The 26337-nt window shown below is 37.4% G+C and overlaps 2 protein-coding genes across 2 annotated transcripts in view; one reads left to right on the top strand and one right to left on the bottom strand.

The window, feature by feature from the left end:
- LOC122804025 (hydroxysteroid 11-beta-dehydrogenase 1-like protein) overlaps positions 1 to 26337 on the bottom strand; it is a 238509-nt gene that overhangs the window by 194756 nt on the left and 17416 nt on the right. Inside the window, exon 2 of the mRNA XM_044073703.1 lies at positions 21983 to 21994. Within this exon, the coding sequence (XP_043929638.1) occupies positions 21983 to 21994 (12 nt within the window). The remainder of the gene's footprint in view (positions 1 to 21982; positions 21995 to 26337) is intronic.
- TECTA (tectorin alpha) overlaps positions 15920 to 26337 on the top strand; it is a 623032-nt gene continuing 612614 nt past the window's right edge. Inside the window, exon 1 of the mRNA XM_044075148.1 lies at positions 15920 to 16074. The gene's annotated coding sequence lies outside the window, so the exon portion shown is untranslated. The remainder of the gene's footprint in view (positions 16075 to 26337) is intronic.

The following is a 26337-nucleotide window of genomic DNA, read 5'->3' as shown; positions in this document are numbered from 1 at the left end:
GGTACAACTTTATCTCTCCTGTCCTCAGAATGATTTGTCTGATGTAGATTCACCAGGCAAAGTTTTGACCTTTTTACAAAATTGTGAGCATCTGAGAATAAACACTTCTTTTATGGTTATCAAGGCTATTTTGCCACATTACAGCATTCAAACATACCAGTTTTAAACCCCATCATCATCTACAGTGGTGATACACTAGAATTTGTTGAGCAGGCGAGGTATCACTGTACCGTTATTTACAACAAAGGCACTTTTAGGGACTAGAAGCCTTCTGTTGACCAGTCATCCTCATGCCTTCACAAGAACATTCCCATACCTCAAGTATTTACTGCTACTGCATGACCTTAGAGTAGCAATGCATTCTTTGCTCTCATTCTTTCTGGATTATTGCAATTTCCTTGTCTTAGGGCTTCCTGCGTGGATCTTTATTAATTACAGCCTATGCAGAATTCTGCACCCCATTTACTTTCTGGTACTTATTGATACAAACATCTTACACCAATTCTGTGGTGCATGCTCTGATCCTCATAGTGTCTTATATTGCATTTAAAGATCTTGTGTTACTTTATTTAGCTCGACACACCTTGGATACCTTTATTTATCTCTTTGGAAACACACAGTCTTAATAACATATCATAATCTGTTATCCACTTATTGGTACTCCCAACCAAAATTCAGTAATTTCCTGGTTGCATAGTGTAAAATAAAACTGATAAAAAATTCTAATCATTGCCATTATGATATATGAACAAATATTTATACATCAGAATAAGAACACAGCACACCTGACCATCCAAGGCAAAGGTTAAAGCATAAAACGTAATTTAATTTGCTAAGCGCTTTCATACTGAAACAGAGCACTTCTTCAGACTATTAACAAATCTAAAGCCAAAGCACTTTATATAGTCTCCAAAATGACTCAGTCAAATCACATGATAAAATCAATTAAACAATTAACATTCACTTAAACAAGTTCCTAGCTTTTAAAAAAGGTCTTAAAGGTACCCTACCCATTGAGACCTGGATATATATCAGAATGCAGTTTAATCATCCATTTAATCTCATGTTGCTCAGTTATATTCCTAAAGTCACCAAGACGTTGCCCTACAGTTAAAGATTGAAGTACCCTAAACCTGAAGGAATTTAATTGCTTCTACTGCAAGGTAGGTCAAGCGAGATTTTTTAGGAGATTTGTGGGTGATATTTTTATTTTGTGGTTCGGACCTGAAGAAGTGATGCAAAGTTTTATTGACTATTTACATATTTCGACCACATTTTTGAAGTTCACATATAGTGTCTTTGCTGTTAAGATGGACTTTTTAGATGTTGAGGTGTATAGAACAAGAGAAGGGGCTTTTAACATGAGACTGTACAGGAAACAATGCCATACCAGTGCTATATTGACGAAAGATAGTATGCATCCCAATAGAGTATTTAAGAATGTATTACAAGGACAAGGGATGAGAATCTCTAGATTAGATAATGTTGAACAGGATTTTGATAGAGATTTGGACATGATTCAAGGAGAGCTATGAGAGAGGGGTTATAAAGGCAAAGAGGTAACAGCTATGGGGAATGAAGTTAGGCAGTTGAGAGGAGGTTGGGCCAGGCCATATTTTTCTAACGGCAGAGGTAGGCATGCAGGTAACCCACAGAACGATGAGAATAACAGCACCCAACAGGATCTCAATTTTATGTTGTATTATACTAGTAATGTAGATAGTGTTTGTGAAGTCATTAAAAAGAATTGGACGGTTTTACTATCTCAAGACAAGATTGGACAGTTGGTGGGCAATTGCTCCCACTTTACGTTCAAGAATAAGAAGTCCCTTAAGAGGCTGCTATGCTATGGGGCAGAAGTGAGACTCTGAGATACAGAAGAGAGGGACATTACCTTGCAGTAGATGCAGTCTCTGCCCTTATTTAGATAACAGCACTTTGTTTTGTCGCCCTGTCACTGGTTTTAGGTTCAAGGTTGATGCAACAGCTGATTGTTTGACCAATAATGTAGTTTATATGGCTTGTTGTGTGTCATGCCCCTCATTTTATATTGGGAAAATGAATAGATCACTACGGAAGAGGGTTAGAGAGCATGTTACAGCCATGAGGAAACTTGATGGTAAAAAGGCTTTAGCAAAACATGTAGCTGAAAAGGGCCCTTTACATTCCTTCTGGTTTAGGGTACTTGAAGCTTTACCTGTAGTGCAATGTCTTGGTGACTTTAGGAATATAACTGAGCAACATGAGATTAAACTGCATGCTAATAGATATCCAGGTCTCAATGGTAGGGTACCTTTAAGATATTTTTTGATAGCTAGGAACTTGTTTAAGTGAATAATTGTTTAATTGATTTTATCATGCGATTTGATTGAGCCACTTTGCAGACTATGTAAAGTGCATTGGTTGTAGTTTTGTTAATGGTTTGAAGAAGTGCTCTGTTTGAGTACGAAAGCGCTTACCGAATTAAATAACATTTTATGCTTTAACCTTTGCCTTGGATGGTCGGGTGTGCTATGTTCTTATTCTGTGCTTTTTATGCTGCATACTGTTTGACTCTTCTCCATTTAGGAATACTTTGTGGTTTTCTAAATATTTATACATTATCTGCATAGCCACAATGTTAAATGCTATATGAAGATGCTATAGAACTTTTTATAGAATGCCCACTGGAAATGGAAAACAAGGGATGTGCCCTCAGTTTGAAAGAAAATGAGCTAACAGAAGAGTTTCTTGATTTAATAGACATAGATATATTAAGCGCAATGAAAGATATAGACTGCTGAAGGTCAATAAAACCCAAAAAGTCAAAAGTCTGATAAAACACATGGACACAGTAATTAGGACTTTTCATGGAGATCCATGCGATATAACAGAAGTAAACAGGATATATTACTGTGCAAGTAAATTAATAACTGATAAAGTTCTACCACAAGAACACATGGTAGTGAGGGAAAGGAAGGGGAGAAATCGAATGCCATCATGGAAGTATCGCATAGAGAAAACAATAAAGCAACTAAGACGAGAAGTGTCACTGTTAGAAGACTATAGAAGAGGGAACAGATAAACAAAAATACTAATAGATGTGATTAAAGCAATACACAGTATTAGAACAGTCCAGGATCTATCACGGACTATCTCAAACAACAAATTAAAATTTCAGCACCAGCAGAAAAACTTAGAAGATACGCAGATAGATATAAAGGAAAAGTGCAAAATAAGCAATTTATTGATGACCCAAAAAGGTTTTATAGAGAATTGGGAAACAAGGTAAAAGGAATTGAAAGACCACCAAAAAAAGAAGAAATAGATACATTTTGAAGAAATATCTATGAAGATCCTGTGGAACATAACAAAGATGCTAAATGGACAGAAGAAGTAAAAGAAAGAATAAGAGGTTTAAAGGTACAGGATATGAAATTGGATGAAGTAACAGCCAGAGAGATTGAAACAAAGTTAAGAAAAGCCTCTAATTGGAAAACTTCAGGCCCAGATGCAGTACCTAACTTCTGGTTAAAAGTATTAACGTCTTTGCATGAAGATTTAGTCATGAGTAAGAACTATTTATATGCACACCCTGAATAGACAACAACCTGGCTAACAAAAGGAAAAACCTTGCTCCTACTTAAGCGTGAACCTGCAAGCTACTCTAAAAATTATAGACCAATAACTTGCCTTACAGCAATGTATAAACTGTACATGGGAATTGATGCTGACAGAGTTTATAGTCATTTAGAAGAAAACTAAATTATGGCAGTAGAACAAAAGAGCAATAAAAGAAAGTCATATGGAACAAAGGATCATTTGTTGTTAAATAAAGTCATAGCGTAAAACTGTAAAAAGGGGAAGAATCTTAGTATGGCATGGATTGACTACAAAAAAGAAACATTTGATAGTATCCCACATTCATGGATAAAAGAGTGCTTAAAAATGTATAAGATACACCCAACACTGATCGGCTACAATGCAGTGACCATAAAACAGTGGCAGGCCACTTTGCAATTAAGCCATGATAAGGGACAAATTATTATCCCAGGGATAAAAATTTAAAGGTGGATATTCCAGGGTGACTCTCTGTCACTGTTGCTATTCTACTGTTTCCTTAACAGCTTAGGCCCTGGCTATAATTTGGCTCCTAGAAAACAACAAAGTGTAAAGACTTCTCATCTTCTCTTTGTTGATCATTTAAAACTGTATAGCTCATCAGATGAGGAACTGAAAGCACAACTGCAGGTTGTGAAAACTTTTTCAGATGATATGTGGCAACCCCTAACAGGGAAAAGCCGAAAGAAGAAGAAGAAGAAGATAAGAATGTCATTTGGTCTTGATAAATGTGCAAAAGCAACCTTTAAAGCAGGAAAATTACTGCAAGAGGAAAAACATCAGTCTGGGACAAGAATGTGATATAAAAAACATGAGCAAGGGGGAGTGTGTAAATATTTGGAAATTGATGAAGGATTAACAATAAAACATGAACAAATGTGAATAAAACTTAGTAAGGAGTACTTTAGAAGACTTAAATTAATCCTGAAAACAGCATTGACATCTAGGAACAAAATCCAAGCTATAAACAAATTTGCTCTTCCTGTCCTAACTTACAGTTTTAAAGTGATTGACTGGCCCCAAAACGTGTTGGGTAGATTAGATAGGAAAACAAGGATGCTTCATGCTCACAAAATGATTTATAAAAATCAGTGCATACCATGATTACATATTCCTCATTCTGAAGGAGAGATGGGCCTCCTTGAAACTGATTACATGTATAGATCTACAATCGTGGGACTCCACACATATTTGCTGATCTCACAAGACCCAAATGTAGTGAAAGTTTTGAAGCATGAGGAGAATAAATCTAAGATGACTTCTCTGCTTAATGTAGCAGAAGCACTTCGGCATCAACAGGAATGGAAATCAAACCAGACGTAGATAAAAATCAGGCAGCAACTGAATGTACCAAAAAACAAACGAAAGAATATAAGGTGAAGGACCAGATGAGAAGGCACGAATTTTGGAAAATGCATAAATATAGTTGCAAGTATAAAAAACTTCTGGAAGAACCTTATGTTGATCAGGAATGGTTAAGGAGAGGCAAATTCAAACCAAGAAATGAAAGGTTAATATTGGCAGCCCAAGACAGTTGGCTACATACATGCTGGTTTACAAAGTCTATTGGACAAGTGGGAGAAACAGACAAATGTAGTTTTGTAAAACCGAATTGGAAACAGTCGCACACCTCATTGCTGGTTGTGACATACTAATGGCAGAAGGACTGTATACTGAAAGGCATAATAATGTGGCAAGACTGCATGTGCAAACATTATGGCATTGAAGTGGCTGAAAAACACTGGAAACTTGAGACACAAAGTATCGTAGAAAATGATGAAGTTTATATCACATGGGATCACCCATTACAAACAGTTCAAAAGATAGATGCTAGAAAACTGGATATAGTGGTATATGAAAAGAAGAAAAAAGTAGCATTGATTATTGAAATCGCCACACCTTAAAAAAAAAAGAATATACAATCGTATTTGGATATGTTACCAATCCATGTAACCCCATATGAATTGCAGAAGGAGTCATTACTAGGCACAATGCGGGTGCTGCGAAGAGCACTTTTGGCTGACATCAAGGATTGAAAGAATGCTAATTTCATGAACTTTAATTGTACTTTGACTTATGAATGGGGCCCATTCCCATCATGGTATTGAAAACCCAAAAGATTTGTTGAAATTAAAAAGAGTTAAACTATTGCATACAACATTGATTTACGTTTATGTATCCCACCTCCTCTTTACATTATATTGAAAGATCACACACAAGAAAATACTGAAAAAAATCTCCTTTAAAAACTACAGTGATTTATATAACCCACTTTTAAGAATTGTGATAACTACAAGAATCAATCAGAGGAGGTTAGAAAGGAATGGAAAGAGATTGGATAAGAAATTCACAAAGAAACAATGGGAGATAAATGTATATCTCCCAAATCTGCAGCAAAATCTAGAAGATTTATGACTTTTGTTTGGAAATGTTTACATAGATATTTTTATACCTCAAGTAGACTCCAGAGAATTTTTCCCCAGGTAAACAGAAAATGTTGGAGGTGTGATTGGGAAGAAAGAGGTACTTGGGAACATTTTTTCAGTGAGTGCAGTGGGTTGGTGGACTTTAAGGATTCCCTGTGGGATTCACTGTTGGAGATGCTGGGTGGGCGGATTGGTGTGAAGAGGGAGATGTTTTTTCTGAGCTATGATAGGGAATCAGAATCACCTAGACATGGTAAGGCCTTGCTGTGTCTAATTATGGTGGCTGCCAAAGAAAGCAATTACTAGAAAATGGAAATCAAAATCTAAGCCAACTATATTAGAAGTAGTGAATAACAGATAAAACAACTGGAATTGAGATCTTTAGAAAAGGGTAGGCGCAAACTACACAGGAAAAAATGGGAATTGTGGAAACAATACATGGCAGGAGATTAATGAAATAAGGTTTAAAAGAAGGCAGGACTTAAATGAGCAATTTAATGTTTGACTGAAACCGATTGGATAGATTATAAGTTATGTAAAATGTTTGCAGCTGGAATTGTGTCAGTACGGCTTGTGATGTAAAATGTTTGCAACTAGGATTGTGTTGGTGTGGTTCGTTTTCATTGATATAAATGTATGACTGCTTATGTCATTAGTGATTGCTTAATGAAGATGTTTCTTGTTTAAAAAAAAGAGACAGGAATGGAATAATTTATGTAATGTTGATTAGGTTATATGATCTATAGCAATATATGAGAAGTATAACGTTTGTTAATGTTAATTTAGTACAGTTTGATTACTTTTGTATAAATGTATATTTGCCTGAGTCACAAGTGATAATTCAATAAAGGTGTTTAAAAAACAAAAGGTGGAAATAATAACTTTTTAACAAAATGAAGCTTTCGATATTATTCTTAAATGTTAATGGTCTCACAACTATATACAAAAAAGAAAGAGTAGTGAACTATATTAAAAAATGTAAAGTGCAAATAGATGTGCTACAGGAGACACATCTGGAAAGAAATGAACATGCCAATTTGATGAAGATTTTTTTAGGACAGTTATTCAGCAGAATACATAGGACAAAGGAAAAAAAGGAGTATTTCTATTAATTGCAAAACAAGCTCCAATAGTGATAAAAGAAGATAAAAAAAGATAATAATGGCAGATTTGTAGTGTTAAGGGACTACCTGGAAGGGAGAATGCATGTATTTATATTCCACCTAAAACTGCTATAATGGAGCTTAAGTAAATTCTGGAACTCATGAGCTTTCCGTAGGGAATGTTACTTACAGGTGGAGACTGGAATTTGATTTACAGTGGTGAATATGTGTCTGGGAGTCCCAGAAGGGAAATTATAACAAAGGAGGGTAGATTTTTGAAGAAATTTATGAAAATATTTGGCATGGAAGATGTGAATTCAGTAGCAGGAGTTTGGAGCGAATTTGCATATTATTCCCCAAGCTACAAAAACTTGGCTAGGCTAGGCAGAACTTACATTTCACAAGAGTATGTGCATTTAGTTGAAAGTTTTAATACACATCCAATAACTATTTCAGATTGCATGACAATAATAACTAAAATTAAAATGCAGGGTAATGAAATAAAAATGAGACACCGGTGCTTTCCTACCCATCTGTTAAAAAGAGAAGAATTTAAGGAAAGAGTAGTGGAAATTATTCGTGAGTTTTTAGAGAAGATAGAAATTTCTTCTGAAAATATAGCTAGGAAGTGGGATAAAACTAAAGTGGAGTTTAAAAATAAGGTGGAAATGAAAGAAAGAAAGAAAGAAAGAAAGAAAGAAAGAAAGAAAGAAAGAAAGAAAGAAAGAAAGAAAGAAATATTGTTAAGAAGTAACAAGAATTATTTAGCGGGACAGACAAATGTTAAAGTATTGCATAATAGGGGGACATGATAAAATGAAATACTTAGCCATATGGATTAAAGGGGATTCTGGTGTGGTAGCTAAAGATATTTGGGAAGAGACTAAACAAAAGATAATACAAAAACTGAGAAATTGGAAGCTCTGTTATATGGATATGGATAGCAAAATACAAATAGTTAAAATATTTTAGTCTTTTTAGTTTTATACACAGGTCAAGCATATTTCTATCAACCATAGGAGAAGTTGTAGATAGCAATCAGTAAAGAGCTGAAGGATATTTATCTTGGAGGGGAATATGACAAGAGTCAAGTAGGATAAGCTGATTCTTCCAACTGAACAAGGAGGTTTGGGATTACCCAATTTGAAGGGTTATTTCAGAGCTACATAGTTAATGCTCCTATACATAGTACAAACAGAAACCTATAATTCAAAGTGGAAGGGGATGATGATGATGAAAGAGGGGGGAAGCTCAAGAAAAGGTGAGACTGTGATTTTGGATGCAGGCCCTTAAGGTCCATAGGTAGGTAGGTACTAGGCTATTGGCCCTAGGGCCTATATAAGCCTAGCCAAAAAATGTACCCTGGCTTTCGCCACCCAAGAAAATTATAGGTTCATAGGTAGGTGCTAAGGAGAATGCAGAACATTATATTCATAAAATAGCAGAAAGTATTCTGAGAACTAAGCCAACACAGGAATCTAGAAAGGAAATTCTGCTAATAGGGGTGACTGCAACTAGGAATTCAGACAATAGGGAAGAGGGGGCTAGAATTTACTGGAGAAAACTGGCAAAAGGATCAAGGTATTGGGAACAGATAATTAGAAAGGGAAAGGTAATACAATGAGAAGAGGCCAAGAATTTATTTGGATGGCAGGCTAGAGACTGCCTTCCCTTTCAAAGATTGACATCAGAGTATAGGCAACGAGAAAGAATTAGGGGGATCATAAGCGAAAGAGTAGCACTGATAGAGTTTTTAATAGAAGCTAGAAGCGAAGCTGCTGTTATAAAAGGAATAATTAGTATAGCATACAAAATATTGCATGATAACTAAAAGAATCAATCAGAGGAGGTTAGAAAGGATTGGAAAGAGAGACTGGATAAGCAATTCACAAAGAAACCATATGGAAATACATGTATGTCTCCTAAATATGCTACAAAGTCAAGAAGATTTAGGATCTTTGCTTAGAAGTGTTTACATGAGTATTTTTATACTCCAAGTAGACTCCAAAGAATTTTTCCACAGGCAGACAGCAAATTTTGGAGGTGTGATAGGAAAGAAAAAGTTAATTGGGAACATCTTTTCTGGAAGTGTAATGAGTTGGCAGACTTTGAAGATTCCCTGCAGACTGCTCTGTCAGATATACTGAGTGAGCAAATTGGTGTAACTAAGGAAATTATTTTTAGCTATGATAACAGAATCAGAATTGCCTAGACATAGTAAGGCCTAGCTGAGTCTAATTATGGTGGCTGTGAAAAAAAAGCAATTACTAGAAAATGGAAATCAAAGTCTAAAAGAACTTTACTAGAAGTAATGAATATAGTTGGTGACAGAGAGAAAACAACTGGAATTGGGATCTTTAGAAAAGGAAAGGAGCAAATAACATAGAAAAATAATGGGAATTGGAAGAACAATACCTGCAGCGGAGGTACAAGGTTTAAAAGAAGGCAGGATATGAATGAACTGTGTAATGTTTGACTGAGAATGACTAGATAGATTATAAGTGATGTATAATATTTGCAACTAAAATTATATCAGTATTGTTTGTAATGTATAAAATTGTGTCAGTATGGTTTGTTTTCAGTTATATAAATGTATTATTGCCTATGTCATAAGTGATAATTTAATAAAGATGTTTCTTGTTTAAAAAAAAAACTATATAGCAGTAGGGCTAAATGCATTAACAGAGTTCTTTCACATATCTTGAAGCATCTCTATCTGGCTTATGAAAGTCATTGCCCAACCAGTTTTCTAAAGATATACAAATGCCTAGGTTATCTTATGACCTAACTATCCAATTATTGTTTTTTTCCCCTCTCATATGACAACAGTAAAATAGCTTAGACATTTTCTAGAATTTAACAGCAACAGATTTTATAAAGAAAGAAACTAATTTCTTTATGTTAAATTGTTATCCCCAGGCAGGCAGTATTTTCATTGTGCTTGATATACAATCCAAACAATAAATTATACCTAAAAAAATACAAATATAATTTTAGATGCAGCTAATGAAAGGGAACCCATGTTCTTCCTTTCATTTCTCCTTTGTTACAATTTAAATCTTAAACAATAATCTTGCACTTCAACCCAGATGGAGAATACATCTTTCCCAAGCACAACTTCTGCACAAGTTTATTTAATATTTCACCCAGTTTAAACATGTTCTATTAACTTGTTTTATTCATCCAACAAACAGACAATGTCAGTCTACCTTTGAAGCAGAGGCCTTCTTACCCACAGTCAGTAAAGAATCAGATATTGAAAGAAAAGTATTTTTCAGAGCAGAACAATGTTTGCTATCCAACTAAATGGACAATCAATCTTTTGTATACACAATCTTTATTCAGATCATAGATTTTCAAAAGTAGGGGGCTGTACATTTTGTCATACATAACCAGCAGCCATGAGCCTTCTGATGCTTAAGTTTATTCTTCCATTCCTTCTCTCTGGAATGAGAGCCAGACCATTAATTTCTTGGTCAGGGCAAGAGCCTTATGGCCCATTCATTCCCTGATTGTAGTGAGAGGCATGAGGCCTAATCATTCCAAAAGGAGGCAAGACTAAGGTGCTTGCAGGTCATTATACGTGTGAGTGTCCTCTCCCTCTCCATTTAACCCTACCCACATGGCAGCTGCTGGACTCTGTTAATACTACAGCTCAGGTGAGTCCCTAAGAGTGAACCTCCTAATGTTAAGTAGTGTACTGCCCTGCAAAACTAGAAGGATGCTACTACTACACTATCACAATGTTCCAGCTAAGGTCAGTGGTGGAGGGGGCCACATCATTCCCAGCCTCCCTTCTCAATGTGTGAGCCAGCACTAGCTTCCATCCCTCTTGCCCTAGTCCTTACAGCACCTGAGCTGCTAATTCAGCCCAATCTGGGTTGTAGCCAGGGCTTTATTCCTCAATATCCTAGGGCTACTCCTAGAGAGTCATCACCTTCTGGGTAATTTTCTGAGATATATCAAATAAAGCACATCAATAACTCATTAGCTCTCCTCACCTTCATATTGTAGAAGGGAAGGGTGGAGCCCTAACTGTTATTCAAACAAGCCATCTTAGATTAGTGACTTGGGCATTGATGGGGCCAGGGAAGGGGAGTGAGAATGAGCAGCCTATGTCAGCTCCCCCACTGAGGAAGGGTAGAGAATTGCATGCAATCAGGGTAAAGTTTGGTGGACAATGTAGGGTGTTTTTCTGGTTACATGCAGGCTACTGTTGTAATAGGAGGCATGAATAAGCTGACAGCATGGATGGTGATGCCTGTATTGTCATGTTCATGTCTCTCATCTATGGTTTCCCTTAACCATATCCTAAAATCCGCACCTCTGGCTGCATATATGATGCTAACCTCTGACTCTTATCTGTGTTAAGGGGAAACAGTATGTCTCTGAGGCTGTAGACTATGAGTTTGTTCTCTTTTTAAAGAGGGGGGCCCACCCACAGAGCCACAGCAGAATTCAACTCGGAATCCCTGTCCTCTTGGATTGACTGGTGAAACCTGGGTGAGCAGTGAGAAGGACTAATTGGACAAGTGTGGGGAATCAGCAGCAGGAGGCAAATAGGGACCAGAGCAGATGATAAAAAACAATAATTGATAAGCTGAGTTGCAAACCAGACCAGGGCCTTCCTAACCCAAAATAAAAAATAATACACCCCAACAATGTATTTCTGGACCGCTCACAATCTCCATGCAAAGCCAGATACTGTACAAGTATTAACAGTCTCCATGATGCTGATGATTGTCACCTCCTAGAAGGTTCACATTGTCTTCATGGCTCTTGGAAGGAGAAACACTCTGCAAAAATATTGTCCATTGCTACAACTCCTTCACTAATCCAAACCATTCCAGTATGGAAAAAATACCTTCAGGGTCACCAGATATGTCAAATGGAACTTAAAGATCTTTTTATTGCATTTTGATATCACCTCATAAAGTGGTGCACTTAAGCCAGTTGTTTGCATTGAATGGTTATTGCCAAAACCCCTCTCCTTGTCCTAATAAAACATTGTTTACCAAGACTCTAATGCTGGGACAGCACCTGCTCTTTAACACACCATGACTGAAAACAGACAACAATAAAAGGAGAATGAACAATCAGCAGCCCAAAATGTGGCACAGATATGCAGTCTCTAGCTTAATACTATCAATATGGGCACCCACACTGTCACATATTGTAGTAGCCATATATTTCAAACAATCCAAACACTTTTTTTCTCCAGTACTTCAATAACACATATATTTTCCACCTCACTTTATCTTTCAAGTCAGCCAATTCTGCAACAAAAAATTGCCCACCCATTCTGAATTTCAGAACACATAATTTTTCAGTTGCAATAATATAATCCATCAGGGCAGTCATGAAGGAAAATATACTCATTTGTATCATGATAGTACAAAAAATGCTTTGCTAATTTTCCGTGTACTTGTCATAACTTATCTGTGGCATTTAGTAAAAACACCTCAGCTGTGACCTTTACACTTCTGTCCATCCTGTCATTGGCAAAAGAGACATCCATTTTGCAATATCAATTGGATGCCTGAAAATCAATCATATCCATATCCACCATCTCCCTGAAAACTGTAATGCATCAAATTACCAAATATGTCTACTAAATCTTCAAGGAGGAAAAAGATATCCAAGCTGCTAAAATATTGCTCATAAATAAATATTAATTCAGTTAGCTCTGTTGATGTAGAGGAATAAGCCTCAATCATGGCGTAGGTGACCAGAGTTTGACTAGTGCCTAGGCACCTGATGGAGCTGGTAGGAGTGGATGAGCATGTCCTGCTAGGGGAGGGGAGGCAGGCCTGACCTTATAAATTTGCTATAATATCTTGGTGTAGGTGTGGTTATGTAAATGCATGGCTTCAGGTTGGAAATTAGACTCACCAAGCCACCACCAGGTGACAGCCTTAAATGCCTGTGTGAGGAAGCATGAAGGAGTCATAAAGGGAAGACATTATGGATGCAAACCACACATTCACCTGCCTGGGGGTGGGATTAAGCCATTACAAATACCCTGGAATGCCAGTTGAGAGCATAAAGTTCCTCATGGTTAAGCATCAGCAGTCGGATGCAGACCATATAGCTGCATACGGTTTTATTAAATGCAGGGTGGCATAATGCTGATTTTCATTTTAAGGATATTGTTGCGTAGCACTCAGACATAGAGCTTTGACCAGGAATTCACACTTTGGGACCAGCTGTGGACAGCTATTGGTGAGTGGCAGACTATTAAGCAATGGGAGGCGAGGGTGACAGTGTCCAAGCTGTCTGCCTGAAAGGATACTTCTGCCCAACCTTATTGCAGTTAAAGTGGTAGGGAAGGACACCAGTGAGACTCGTTTTCTAAGTCTGAAGGAGGAACAGAGCAGACCTGGTTCTGCATGGGTGTGTGTGTTTGTGTGTGTGTGTATAGGGGGGGGTGCTATTGTTGCTTTATGATTTTCCTCTTGTGTTCTCCTGAGAGATAACTGCCTATCTCCATGTGAGTTCTCAACTTTTCATTTTCTATTGCTTATATTGGCCATGTATTTCAACTGCGCTAGTCTTCATTTGTTAGAAGGATCCTGGAGTCAGACTCTCGCTGGAGGTGGAGGTTGCTGCTGCAGCTCTAACATAAGTGCAGGTATTTCCATTTTAACTTTGCAGTTGTTCACAAGAGCTGCAGTATCAGCATGAAATTGTGCAGATAGTGGTTCTCCGGAGCTAAGCTGCAGATTTCTATTGATTTTGTAATAACAAGTTAGTTTTATGTTGGTAGATTTCCATGTAGGGCAAAGGAATTGTAAAAGTAAAGTGTTTTAAGTAAGCATGGAATTTTCCAAAATGTGCAACTGGGTGCAGTTTGTGGGGTGTACATACTGTGACAAGATGAGAATTTTGAATAGTGGAAGAATTGTCTTCTATTTCACATTTAGTTCAGCAAATATTTTGTTTTAGAAATAATTGACAAACTAAATATAAAATTGAACACATTTATCTTGCTATGCAAAAATCTCCTGTGTCAAAAATGAACTTAATTAATTTTGTCTGTGGTTGTAGGTGTGGTTACTATGTACTTTCACACCTCTCAGCCATGTCTCATTAAGAAGAAATTTTCCTCATTTTTCAACTAACTGTATGATGTAACCAAGGAATTCATGTAATGGAACCAAAAAGTCAGTATTTATCAGGAGGACGTCTAACTATCAGGAGGTGGTAATATAATATCACACCACTGTGTACTGTGGTATTGTGGCACAATTTGTGGCTTTCACGGGGCATGAAATATGATAGTTGTGTGTACAGGTTATGAACTCCTAGGTACATTCTTGCTCATGGCCAGCTATATGATGACCCTGTCCAGACATGTCTCTTCCTGAAACCAGGTGAAATTCACAGGCAAAGAAATGAATGGCCATGGGGGGTGGGGGCTGGCTTGGTGGTTTGCAGGATTTCGGGTGGGGGCAAAAATCACATTAAAAAGGTAACTAAGAATTCACAATTTAATCAGTCCTGTGCTATAGCAGTTGAAGAAGACGCCATTCCACCTACAATGTTATATTACCATGCAGATAGATTCCTGTCCCAGAAACTTCCCATACTCTGGAACAGACTACCTATCTATATCAAACAAAGCTCCTCATTAGCACCCTTCAAGAAAAATCTTGATCATTGGATGGGAAATAGGAAATTCACCCCGGGGATCACCTCTGTGGCTCTGCTCGACAGTGGCACAGGAAAATAATTTTCTTGGGTGGCAAAAGCCAGGGTACCTTTTTGGCTGGGCTTGTATAGGCCCCAGGGCCGATAGCCTAGTACCTACCTATGAACCTATGATAACTCTGCATTTATTTGCATAGATTAAACCATATTCATTACTCACTGGCAGCAACAAGCATTCTCATCTCTGCAGTCTTGGTTAACACATTCAAATCTACATAAGAAAACTAAATGCAAGCTGTTTACCAATTAATATAGTATCTCCACTTCTGCATCTATATGTCAGTTTTATTCATGGCATTAATAAAATTGTTCAAGCAGTTCAATATCTTTGAAGGAATAGTTTTGGAGCAAGTATCATATTAAAATCGACACAATCTTACTCATAAAATGCTGAGTACCCCATACAATGCCAAAGAATGCTGACGCACTCACCACTAAAGCACATACATACAACAAAAATAACTTTGAAATCTGCCACAGACCTTCCCAACCTTATGCATGCTATAGCACTTCCTCAGTTAACTTTGTCCTTTTGCAAAACTCTGTGAAACTATCTCATAATGTAAAAAAAACATTATATAAGAAAAATTTTAGAAAAAATATTATCAGTAATAACCGTCTGACTTGCATTGCTGTGTACTTTAAATATTTACCTTAAAAAATACCACTTCAGTCCTTTGCATATAACTTGTATAGTCAAATATAATAATATATTCTCCTCTCTAAAGGCAAGATTAGACCTATTTGTCAAGATGTTTAATTTGTCTTAAATGAAAGCTTTTGTGCATTTACGACTTGTTCAGGTTAGGGCTATCTACTTTTTAATCGCAGTGCTTGATGCTAATTCTGTAATTTAGCTTCAGACACGAAAAGGTGGCAGAGGTTTTTTTTTTTTTTTTTTTGCAACAGGTATGAGCCAGACTTGGGATTTGTGTCCCAGAGCCAGGCATTTCCATTAGAAGCCATTTTCTTTAAAAGATCTTGTTTTTCAGGGAAATTGGAGTTTCTCAAGTTACACTGCCTCAGCAGTGATAACTTAATCCCTTCAAAAAAGCCAATTTCCAGCTCAACTCCACACTGCTTCTATAACAAAGAAGACAAATTATCCTCATTCCCAGCAACAGACCTGCAGAAACCAAGGTGACAATCCCTGAAAAAAACAGAAAGAGGTGGATACTAACTTCCAACTTTGGTTTAAATGCTGCATGTTTTGCTCTCAGGTAGAGGAATAACAGGTTAGTATATCTTATCTTATTAGTATTAACTGTTGCCTCCCGTAAGTCAGATTTAAGTATATATATTGCATACTTTTTTTAATCTAACGGTCACTGTGGTATTTTGGGTTCTGATTGCCCCAACCGTGCAATCCGGACATTGGCAGTTATTAAAGACCACCCGCACCCGAATTTCAGATATGATAGTGCTTTTTTGTGGGGGGGGGGGGGGGTTAGCAGGTGACTTTCATTGTTTGGAGCTGTTTCAGGAAAAGTTGTATAGCTGCTGCCCATGCCGAATGTATGTAGCTGAAAAATAGCAGTGTTCACAAATGTTTCTGGTTGGTTTGAAACTGACTATATTATACTAAAATGGGTCACAACAGTTAAAATGTTGGACAATTAAATAACCGGTTAGTTGCTACATTTGCAAATAAACGAAAATACCACAAAGAAAACCAAAAGTATTGGCTTTTATAATTTTACCTACCAATGTCACATTCCCTGTTTTGGTCCCTAGTCCAGCAGGATTAAGAATGTCAAGGGGCGCTGATACTTAAGGTGAAAAATCAACAGCTTTACTAAAAATCACAGAAAACATTTACCCCTAACGACGCCTTTAGTCTGTTTGCTCGTTATCAGATTTTGTCAGTAAAACAGGGGTGAGCTGGATTTTAAGGGCATTAACCCAATACTCGACTGGGGTGGGGGGGGGCTCGCATTATCACGTGTTGTTTTGTGTCAATTTTAGGCACCGGCGTAAGAATCAAGAATACTTATTTTAATATGATGAATTCATTTGTGAAAATATGGTAACACTAGTGGCCATGGGGTTTCTAAATCCTAAAATTTCAAAAGTTCAACAATTGTAAGCTATTACTTCTTAAAATGTGGAAAGCGCGATAAACGTAAATCCCAGTAAAAAATGTATTAACTGCACAGTACGGCATTAAATAAATTATTTGCACTTATTTTTTATCATCACATTGGCTGTGAACCTGTGCATCTTACGTTTAACCATATGTATTTGTTTTTTTTTACATTTTAATTTTACAACAGCAAGAATTTATTACAAATAAATAAGAACAGCAGTAATAGCAAACTTAAAGCTATATATTACATCCGTGAGCCCACTTCAGTAATCTTCACTTGTTTAACTGTGATGAAAAAATAAGCCACCCATCATCCAGACGTTAACCTCGCTGTGAAAAAAGGAAAGTTGTGTATTTCATTAATATGGTATTTATTACTTCTCAGTGTTTACGAAGAAACATGGCAAAAGTACTGAGATTTTTGGACAAAAAAAATCTTCGTTTTCCCTATAGTTGCATAAAAACAACTATTTTTATAGGTTCCAATTAGGTTCAAATGTCCATAGTCCATAGTAATGAACTTGCTTATCTGTATGGAACTTCTTAATACAATACGAAATAACAGGAACAATTTATATTCTACAAGAGTGAACTTACTTTCCCACAAAGGAAGTCCAGTCTTTTGCACCGGTTATGAGAATGATTTGTCCTGCTTTTTTATGTTTCCATAAAAAAGTTCTATTTGGTCATTGAAAAGCTGACAGTCCTAGTTATGTGGAAGGGACCGCAAGCTAGCAACAATATCCAGGTGTGAATGCATGGTTAAATGAAGCCTCCCTTTCCAAAATGTGCGGCATCTGGAAAACAGCGTACATTTACTGAAACAAAAATACATTATTTTCAACATAAAAATATTGAAACCCATTGTTTATGCATTTATATTTGGATCTTCGGACCTGGGAGACATGGAACCCTGCCGCTCCCTTCCCTTTAGGATAAATGAGCATTCTAACGCTTAACTTTGGGATCTCTTGATCTCTGATATAGATTAGGGGGTGGGTCGATGAGTAATCTACGGATCTCCGATAGAGGTGAAGCCCGGGGACAGGGAGATGAGCTTTCTAGGGATCTCTGGCAAAGGTGACGGGATAGGGGAACAACGAACGATCTAGGGATCTCCGAAACAGGTGAAAGGGGTGGGGCGATGAATGATTTAGGCATCTCCGATAGCGGTGAAGTGGATGGGGCGAAGACTAATCTAGGGATCCCACACAGAGGTGAAGGAGACGGGGCGATGAACGATAAAGGGATCCCCGATAGAAGTGAAGGGGATGGGTCGATGAGCGATCCAGGGATCCCCGATAAAAGTGAAGGGGATGGGGCAATGCCTGATCTACTGATCTCTGACAGAGATGACGGGGTAGAGGCGATGGGTGATCTTCCAGTTTGCGGACTTTGTCTTTTGCCAAACAGGGTGGGGGTAAGGGGGTGGTCCATCAATTTAGGCTTGTTTGGCAGTTACAGAGGGGTTAAGAGCGATTAGAGTATTCTGATTTAATCCTGTTTAGGGATTTCTGACAGAGACAAAGAGAGAGAGAGGAGACTCAGCGAAATATTCACTTCATGCCAACGTCAGTTTACAATATTTCTGAAAGGTATACAATACATATTACCTAGGGCGGCTACGGTGGTGCAGCGGTTAGCGTTGCCACCTCACAGCAAGAGGTTCTCTGGTTCGATTCTTGGCTCGGGTGCTTTCTGTGCGGACTCTGCATGCCCTCCCTGTGGTCGCGTGGGTTTCCTCCCAAAGACATGCAGTAGGTGGATTGGACACTCTGAATTGGCCCTAGGTGTGTGTGTGCCTTCTGTGGAAGGTTAGGTTCCGGGCTGGCAACTCGACACTATAAAACTCCACTGTCAATCATGAGCAGACATGATCTGCTGTGGTGAACCCTAACCGGGAAAAGCCAGAAGAAGATGCAATACATATTACCTACCTAGTTTAATATTTTCCATCAAACCTCTCAACTGTTCTGATTTCACAGAACGTCCCGGATTTACCCCATGTGCCCTGTCCCTCGTAAAAATTCATAATTTTCTGGAAAATGACTGGGCGTTTCAGTTTCATACTAGTTTAGGTTAAAAAAAAACTCCTCATACTCACTCAAAGCCTGTTGCTCTACTAACTTTGTAACTGAATGAGAACAATGTTTAAAATTGTCTATAATTTTGAGCCTTTACGTACACATTTCTTTTGTTTTTTTTTTGTTCGCAATTGTGTAGCAAAACCGTTGAGAGGCATGTTTCCCACTTTTTTTAATTTGATGCTTTTTAAGTATAAGGCGATAGCAGCATACAGAACAGAATAAGGCTTCCTTAGGGCAGATAACCTTAAACCTTACTTATATAATATCATCATACCTCTCAGCCTGTTAGTGCAAGAAATCTGGACAATGCCTAAAGTAACGGGGGACAAAGACTCCAAAATAGGGACAGATTTTAAATGTCGCGCTTATAAACTTACAACGTTTGTAGAATAACAGGATTTGTGTTAGCTTGCACTTTCTGAAGGACAAGAAGTCTGAAACTGAACTGTATGTTATTATTTAGTGACGTCAGTCCTCAGTGATTTGCCAGAAAACCACATATTTTATGAAGAACAGATCAAAAATATATGGCAAAAATCAGGACAATCTGTACAGTTGAGAGATATGATGTCATACAGCAAGACTATGAAGCACGTTGAATGAGTTTCACCTTACGTTCATAGCTCATCGCATTCTCAGTAGTAAACTAACACATTCTTGAGCACTTTTTGATGCTGCTTCTAAAAGGGAAACGCATACACAATTTGAAATATTATCTAAAAAGCTGCTGCAATATGGTGCTGTGCACTTCACAGCCACGGTTTACACAGTGTCCCTCATTTGTCCGATTCATACCTCTTAAACTCAGTATAAGAATTACGGACAAAGCCAGAATTGGAGGGGGTATAATGCATCAAAATCAGGGCCAGGTTTTACTTATTGGTGTTATAAACTTAGAAAGTTGATAGAAAAACAAGCTGAAATTCAGTTCAAAAGTCTTATCATTATTTAGTGACGTCAATCCTCAGTGAATTTGCCATATAATCACAAATTGTGTGAGCGACAAATCAAAACATGAGACAAAAATCTGGACAGTCTGTGAAATTTTGGGCTGTTGATAGGTATAGTCCAGCTACTCCAAGTTTTTTGAGGGGATATTTTTTTTTACAATCAAATGTTTTCTGAATATCCCTTTAATTGTAGTGGAAAACTACGATTTTGTATCGTAAACACAATAACATGATTTATAACATAGAATACAATATAATTATGTACGGGTGAGCCCTGGTCTGCGATTCAAAATCTCACATTTCTTTAAAAAAATTCCACGTTCCAGTTTGGACACATGAGGTGTCAACCCACTTCACAACAGTACATACGTTTCTAATCAAAAGCTATACTACACTACACTAAATACAGCTGTTAGGCAGTTTAATTGAATTGTACTATTTGTTGGCTTGTTGAGATTTGCAATTAACATCAAGTAACCAGCGGCCAGCCTAACAAGCATGACAGGAACGTCAATTCCCACTGTGTGACACGGGACATTCACTACTGTGTTCCAGTTTCTGATCACACCTGCCCAGCTCTGTGAGAAATGATTGCAGGGAATGGATCAGGGTCAGACACATCTGCAAGCTAGCAGCAGGGCAACCCTTGCACATGTGACTTTTGGTGCAGTGGTCTGTAACAATGAGCATATTGCTGTGACAGCACAATGCGATGTGTGTGTCTGTATGGCTGTGTGTGGTGGGGCTACTTTTGGCATGTGTTAGTGAATGATAAACACTACGAGTTGTTGGATTTTGTGTGTGTGTGTGTGTGTGTGTGTGTATATATATATATATATATATATATATATATATATATATATATATATATATATGTGTGTGTGTGTATATATATATATATATATATATATATATATATATATATATATATGTACATATATATATATATATATATATATATATATATATATATATATATATATATATATATTACTCAGCAGAAGAAGAATACCCTCCACAGCTTCAACAAGCAAATCGGATATCTTTTGAAGTCCTCTAAAGCTAGTTATGAAGCTAAATTAGCATTGCTAGCTAAGGATAATCATGAGACATTCTTTAGCTACATCCGAAATCTAAAAGGTAGCACCCAACTATGTACCAAACTTATAGTGGACGGTACCTCTCATACCGAACCTGAGGAAATTGCCAACCTGCTAGCTGACAGATTTGGTGCAAACTTCACCCCCTCTTCCCCACCAGCCATACCCCAAAGCATACCTGACACCATTCCTCTACCTAGTATCTCCAAAGAGCAGATCATATCCGCATTGTCCAAGGCCAAAAACATGGCCTCTATGAGACCAGATAACATCCCAGGCTGTTTACTAAACAATCTAAAACAAGACTTAGCAGAACCACTTGGCACTCTCTTTATCCTCAGCCTGAGCACTGGCTTTGTTCCAGCCAAGTGAAGAACAGCAACAGTAACCCTATGAACAAAGGGGTTCCATCAACTGACTCTGGGCACTATAGACCCATAAGCCTAACTGGCCTTATCTGCAATAACATGGAAATAATCATCATGGACCTTATCAACAAGGACATAGGTGACCTTCAAACACTTGACACCGACAGAATGCATACTATACTAAAACTAAATGCAAAAAAGTTTATTATTATCTCTTTTAGCAAAGAGGAAGTCCCTGCAAATTACAGTATTAACAGCACCCCCCCCCCCAAGCTCATGCCCAGTGGTGAGAGATTTGGCAACTCAGGTTGATAGCAATCTAAACTTCAGTCACAATGGGCAGGGGAGTTAGACCTGTCCCTGCTCTTTCCCTAACAGGTGAACTCCATTCACTCTCTAGGTGCCTTCCTTTCTAACCATAAAACATGGATTACATCCACTAACCACTAACACATTGGACCATATCCTTAACTTTCCCATCCTGTGCTACTACTCTCCTAGCATCTGCTTGCTTCTAATATTCCGACTCTCAACCTGACCCCCACTCTTTACCTTAATCCCTACCTAAAAAACAAAAAACAGAAAAAAATTTTTTTGCAATGAACCACATTACTTTAACTTAGTATCATCTATATAATACATGTCTTATTATTGTATCTGCCTCTATGTACTTATCTCAGTATTCTTTATTGTATGTACCTCACTGCACTTATTTAATATTCATTACATAATAATGTGTGCTTTTATAGTTGACTGTTCTCCGACATATGTAAACTGTCTTAATTTCTTGTGACATTTGGAGCTTTTCTCCCCAGGTCTCCGCTGAATAGGGGTCCCTGACCCAGTCAGACTTTCCCAGTCAACAAATGTTTAATTAAAATAAAAAAATTGTAATTACATAAACTATCTGTATTAACCTATATCTCTGTATTTCTTGATTGCAATAATTACTGCTGTAAGTGATTCTCAACTGCTTGTATGCCACTAGAGGTACCTTGTAACTTTGTAAGCTACACTCCCCACATGGAAATGTAATGATCACTGTACTTTATTTTGTCAAATGTTTTTACTTTGTGGAGCTTTTCTCCCTGAAAATGGGTTCCTGACCCAGTTGGACTTTCCTGGTCAACATATGTTAAATAAATGAATAAAATGTGTTTAAAGTAGTAAGGAAAGCCTTCTACATTACACATCTCATAAGTAAGGGCATCACATCCAAGACTAAGAATGTTACAGCTCCTCTGTACTTGACCCTCATCAGACCACTAATAGAGTACAATGCTTCCGTTTGCATGTACCTCTCCAGACACCTGCAGCAACTGTAGAGACTCCAGAGGTTTCTCATCAAGAAAATTCAGGGCCTCCCAAACATAACCTACATAGAAAGACTGAAAGCCCTGTCACAGCACTCTGTATCCTGCAGGCTGCTGACAGACAACCTGTGCCTGGCCTACAGAGCAGTCTCTGACACTGCCCTAATGGAAATGCTGCAGATCTGCAAATCAAATGGGATGCTCCAGGGATCTCAACCTAGCCTGTGACATTAACAGAACATGCTGGAGAGACATATATCTCCCAGAGAATGCCACTTCTCTGGAATAAATTCCAAATTCACATGAAGCAGAGCTCCTCAATAACCCTTTTCAAGTGCAACCTAGACAACTGGATGGGAGACCATAAATTCACCCTGGAGGTGGCACATAAGTCCCTCATGGATAGAGGCTGTTGGTGCTGATCATAGACTCACTTTGCGAATAATGACCAATTAACCAAGGTCAATTAGGGAACACAGGTATAATGTGGCTAGGCTTGTAAAGGCCCTAGGGCAATTAGCCTAGTAATCTCCTATGAATCTCTCTCTCTCTCTCTCTCTATATATATATATATATATATACACACACACACACACACACACACACACACACACACACACACACACACACCTGTATAAAAATGTATAATGAAACCACAGTAAAGATTCAAGTTTACAGTTAAAAATCAGTTGAATAATTACCAGATTCCATCACATGGAAATTAAATTTCATTCTTCAGAGCCTTAAGTCAGTGTCTATTGAGCCCCCTGACAGAATATAAGTGTGCATAAAATATGAATATCAACAGTTATGCTACATGAAGGAGGTTGTGTACCATTACACTATTGAAATGCATAAACATGCTAAACATTGTTCATATAATATTCTTCATTAATTTTGAATTATGTCTGCAAACATATACATGTAAAATTATCAGGAAGATGAGACTTCTAAACTTCGTGTTCCCAAGTTTAAAATAGACTTAACTAATGTCTCTACATTTTAAATACCCAGTTTAATAGTTACTAGTGGTAATAAAGGTGAGGAGGTGAAGAATGCAATTCATACCTGCTAACTGTCCAGATTTGCACATAATGTCCAGATTTTTGCCTCATATTTGTGGTCTGCTTCTCATAAAAATTGTGGTTCTTTGGCAAATTGTGGAAGACTGAAGTCAATAAATAATGACATTCATTTGAGTTTTAGATTTCATACCCTTCAAAAAAACACTTGCTAATGCAAAACCTATTATTCTATTTTTTTAAACAATAAACGTTGTTATTGAATTATCACTTATGAATAGGCAATCATACATTTATGTAAACGAAGACAAACCGTACTGACATATTTTCCATTAAAAACATTCTACATCCCATGTAATGTACTATACAGTCATTGTCATTCAAACATCACATAGCTCATTCAATTCCTGCCTTCCCTTAACCATCATTCCTCCTCCAAAGCATTATTCTGCATGTATTCTTCCCACAATATCAATTTTTTGATGTAATTTGCTCCTACCCTTTTGCAAAGATCCCACTTCTACTTTTTTTCTCTCTCTTACTACATTCACTACTTCTAGTACAGTTGGTTTGTACTTTGATTTCCATTTTCTTGTAATTGCTTTTGTGGCAGCCACCAGAAAAAAAAAAAAACTTAGCAAAGCCTTACTATATCTAGGCAATTCTAATTCTGTATCACAGATCAAAAAGTAACTTCCTTAGTTACATCTATTTGCTCACCCAGTATTTTGACATAGTAGTCTGCAGGTGATTTTTATAGTCTGCCAACTCACTGCACTTCCAAAAATATATATTCCCAATCATCTCTTTTGTCCCCATTACACTGCCAACATTTGCATTCTGCCTGAGGTAAAAATGGAGTCTATTTGGAGTATAAAAACACCTATGCAAACACTTTCAAGCAAAGATCCTAAATCTTCTAGACTTTGTTGCATATTTGCAAGCCTTACATATATCTTCTAATTGTTTCTTTATGAATTGCTTATCCAGTCTTTTTTCACAATCGTTTCTAAACTTCTCTGATTGATCCCTATAGTTATAATGCAATATTTTATATGCCCTACTAATTATCCATTTTCTATCAACTTTCTAGGATTACAAGATCAATATTTAAAACTTCTCCCTATTTGTGGGCTTTTGGCTTTGTCCAGAATTCTTTTGCTAAGAGGTTGAGGGGTATTAACTGCTTTGGACATAAGCTATAAGGGGGTGTGGTTGGGACTGTTGAAGAAGTGCCAGATGGGCACTGGAATAATTTAAACACCCACCGTTACTACTGTAGTGTGGTTAGTAACTGTATCATGGAGCTAATATAGCCTTTTGCTACAGTTTAGCAAAGGTGTTTGCTGTAGTTAGGAAGAGAAGCATCTTTTACTTAGCTATCTAAGTGCCTTATCTAGTTAGGTAATGCTTAACTTAAAAACCTTTAAAGTGTAGATGACATTGAAGTATGCTATCAAGGAGCTATTAAAGCTCTTTGCTGCAGTTTAACAAACATGTCCATTTTTCTCAGCTTTGATAGGTCTTTTTTGTCCTTACCTTCAAACAAAGGTGGGGGGGGGGTCACCAGATCGGGGTATTAAAATTATTTTTTTTGAGTGTTTATATAATAATACAACATCTTCCAATTATTACATAAACTTCTTGTATAACGATTATGTGTTAGTTACTGTTAAATTGGATATCGTTCTGTTTAACACTGATTGCCAGCAGATCCTGTTTGGTACAGTATAAAAAGCAACTTAAAATGCAAAGGGTATATAAACCCCCCTTAAAAGAGAATGGCTATGGGGGCATAAAGCAACTTAAAATCTAAAAGATCTATAAGCCCCTTAAAAGGGAATGGTTATAGGAGACATGAAGCAACTTAAATGCAAGGGGTATATAAACCCCATCAAAGAGAATTGTTACAGGGGGCATGTCATCAATGAGAAAGGAATTATATCATTCCAAGTGTCTTTTGTAGATGGTTGATTACAAGTGATGGGGTAAAAGTGAATATGAAAGAACAGAGGGTGTACTTCCAGGGAGAAAGAGGGAAGTTTCAGGGAATCCTACTCAGACAGCTATATGTTGCACATTTTCCTATGGACTTTGATATACAGTAAAACTGGCAAAGTTAGTTGCGAAGGGGAAAAAGTAACAGTTAGCATGACCTTTAATCTGAGTAGCATACAGGAATTCATTTGCAGCAGTATAAATGCCTGAGGACTAGGCATTGTGTTGAAGCCATTTATGTGACTGATGGGGTCCTTGACGGTATCAGCCAGCGTTATCAGTTATGAGTTTTGGCTGGTTAGAGCTAAAACCTGGAAGGCTGTCTGCACATGTAATGAAGGCTGAGGGTAGATCCCAAATGTCTGTTGTCACCAGTGTACCATTAAGGTCATATTACTGCAGAGTTGATTTGTTCTGGTATTATGGTGTTAATAACCCCATTAGTACCAGATTTCAGATGGTGGTGTACTTCTCTTAGCAGGTCTCCTTGCAGAGGGAAAAAGCTGAAGCTTAAATAATAATTAGCAGACAATTATTATACAACCTAAAAAGTAAGGTGTAGCTGAGAAGGTGT

The sequence above is a fragment of the Protopterus annectens genome, chromosome 6.part0, assembly GCF_019279795.1.
Source record: "Protopterus annectens isolate FY-2018-M chromosome 6.part0, PAN1.0, whole genome shotgun sequence".
Taxonomy (NCBI): domain Eukaryota; kingdom Metazoa; phylum Chordata; order Ceratodontiformes; family Protopteridae; genus Protopterus; species Protopterus annectens.
Note: the sequence above shows the minus strand (reverse complement) of the source record. Positions and strands in the feature narration are given on the sequence as shown.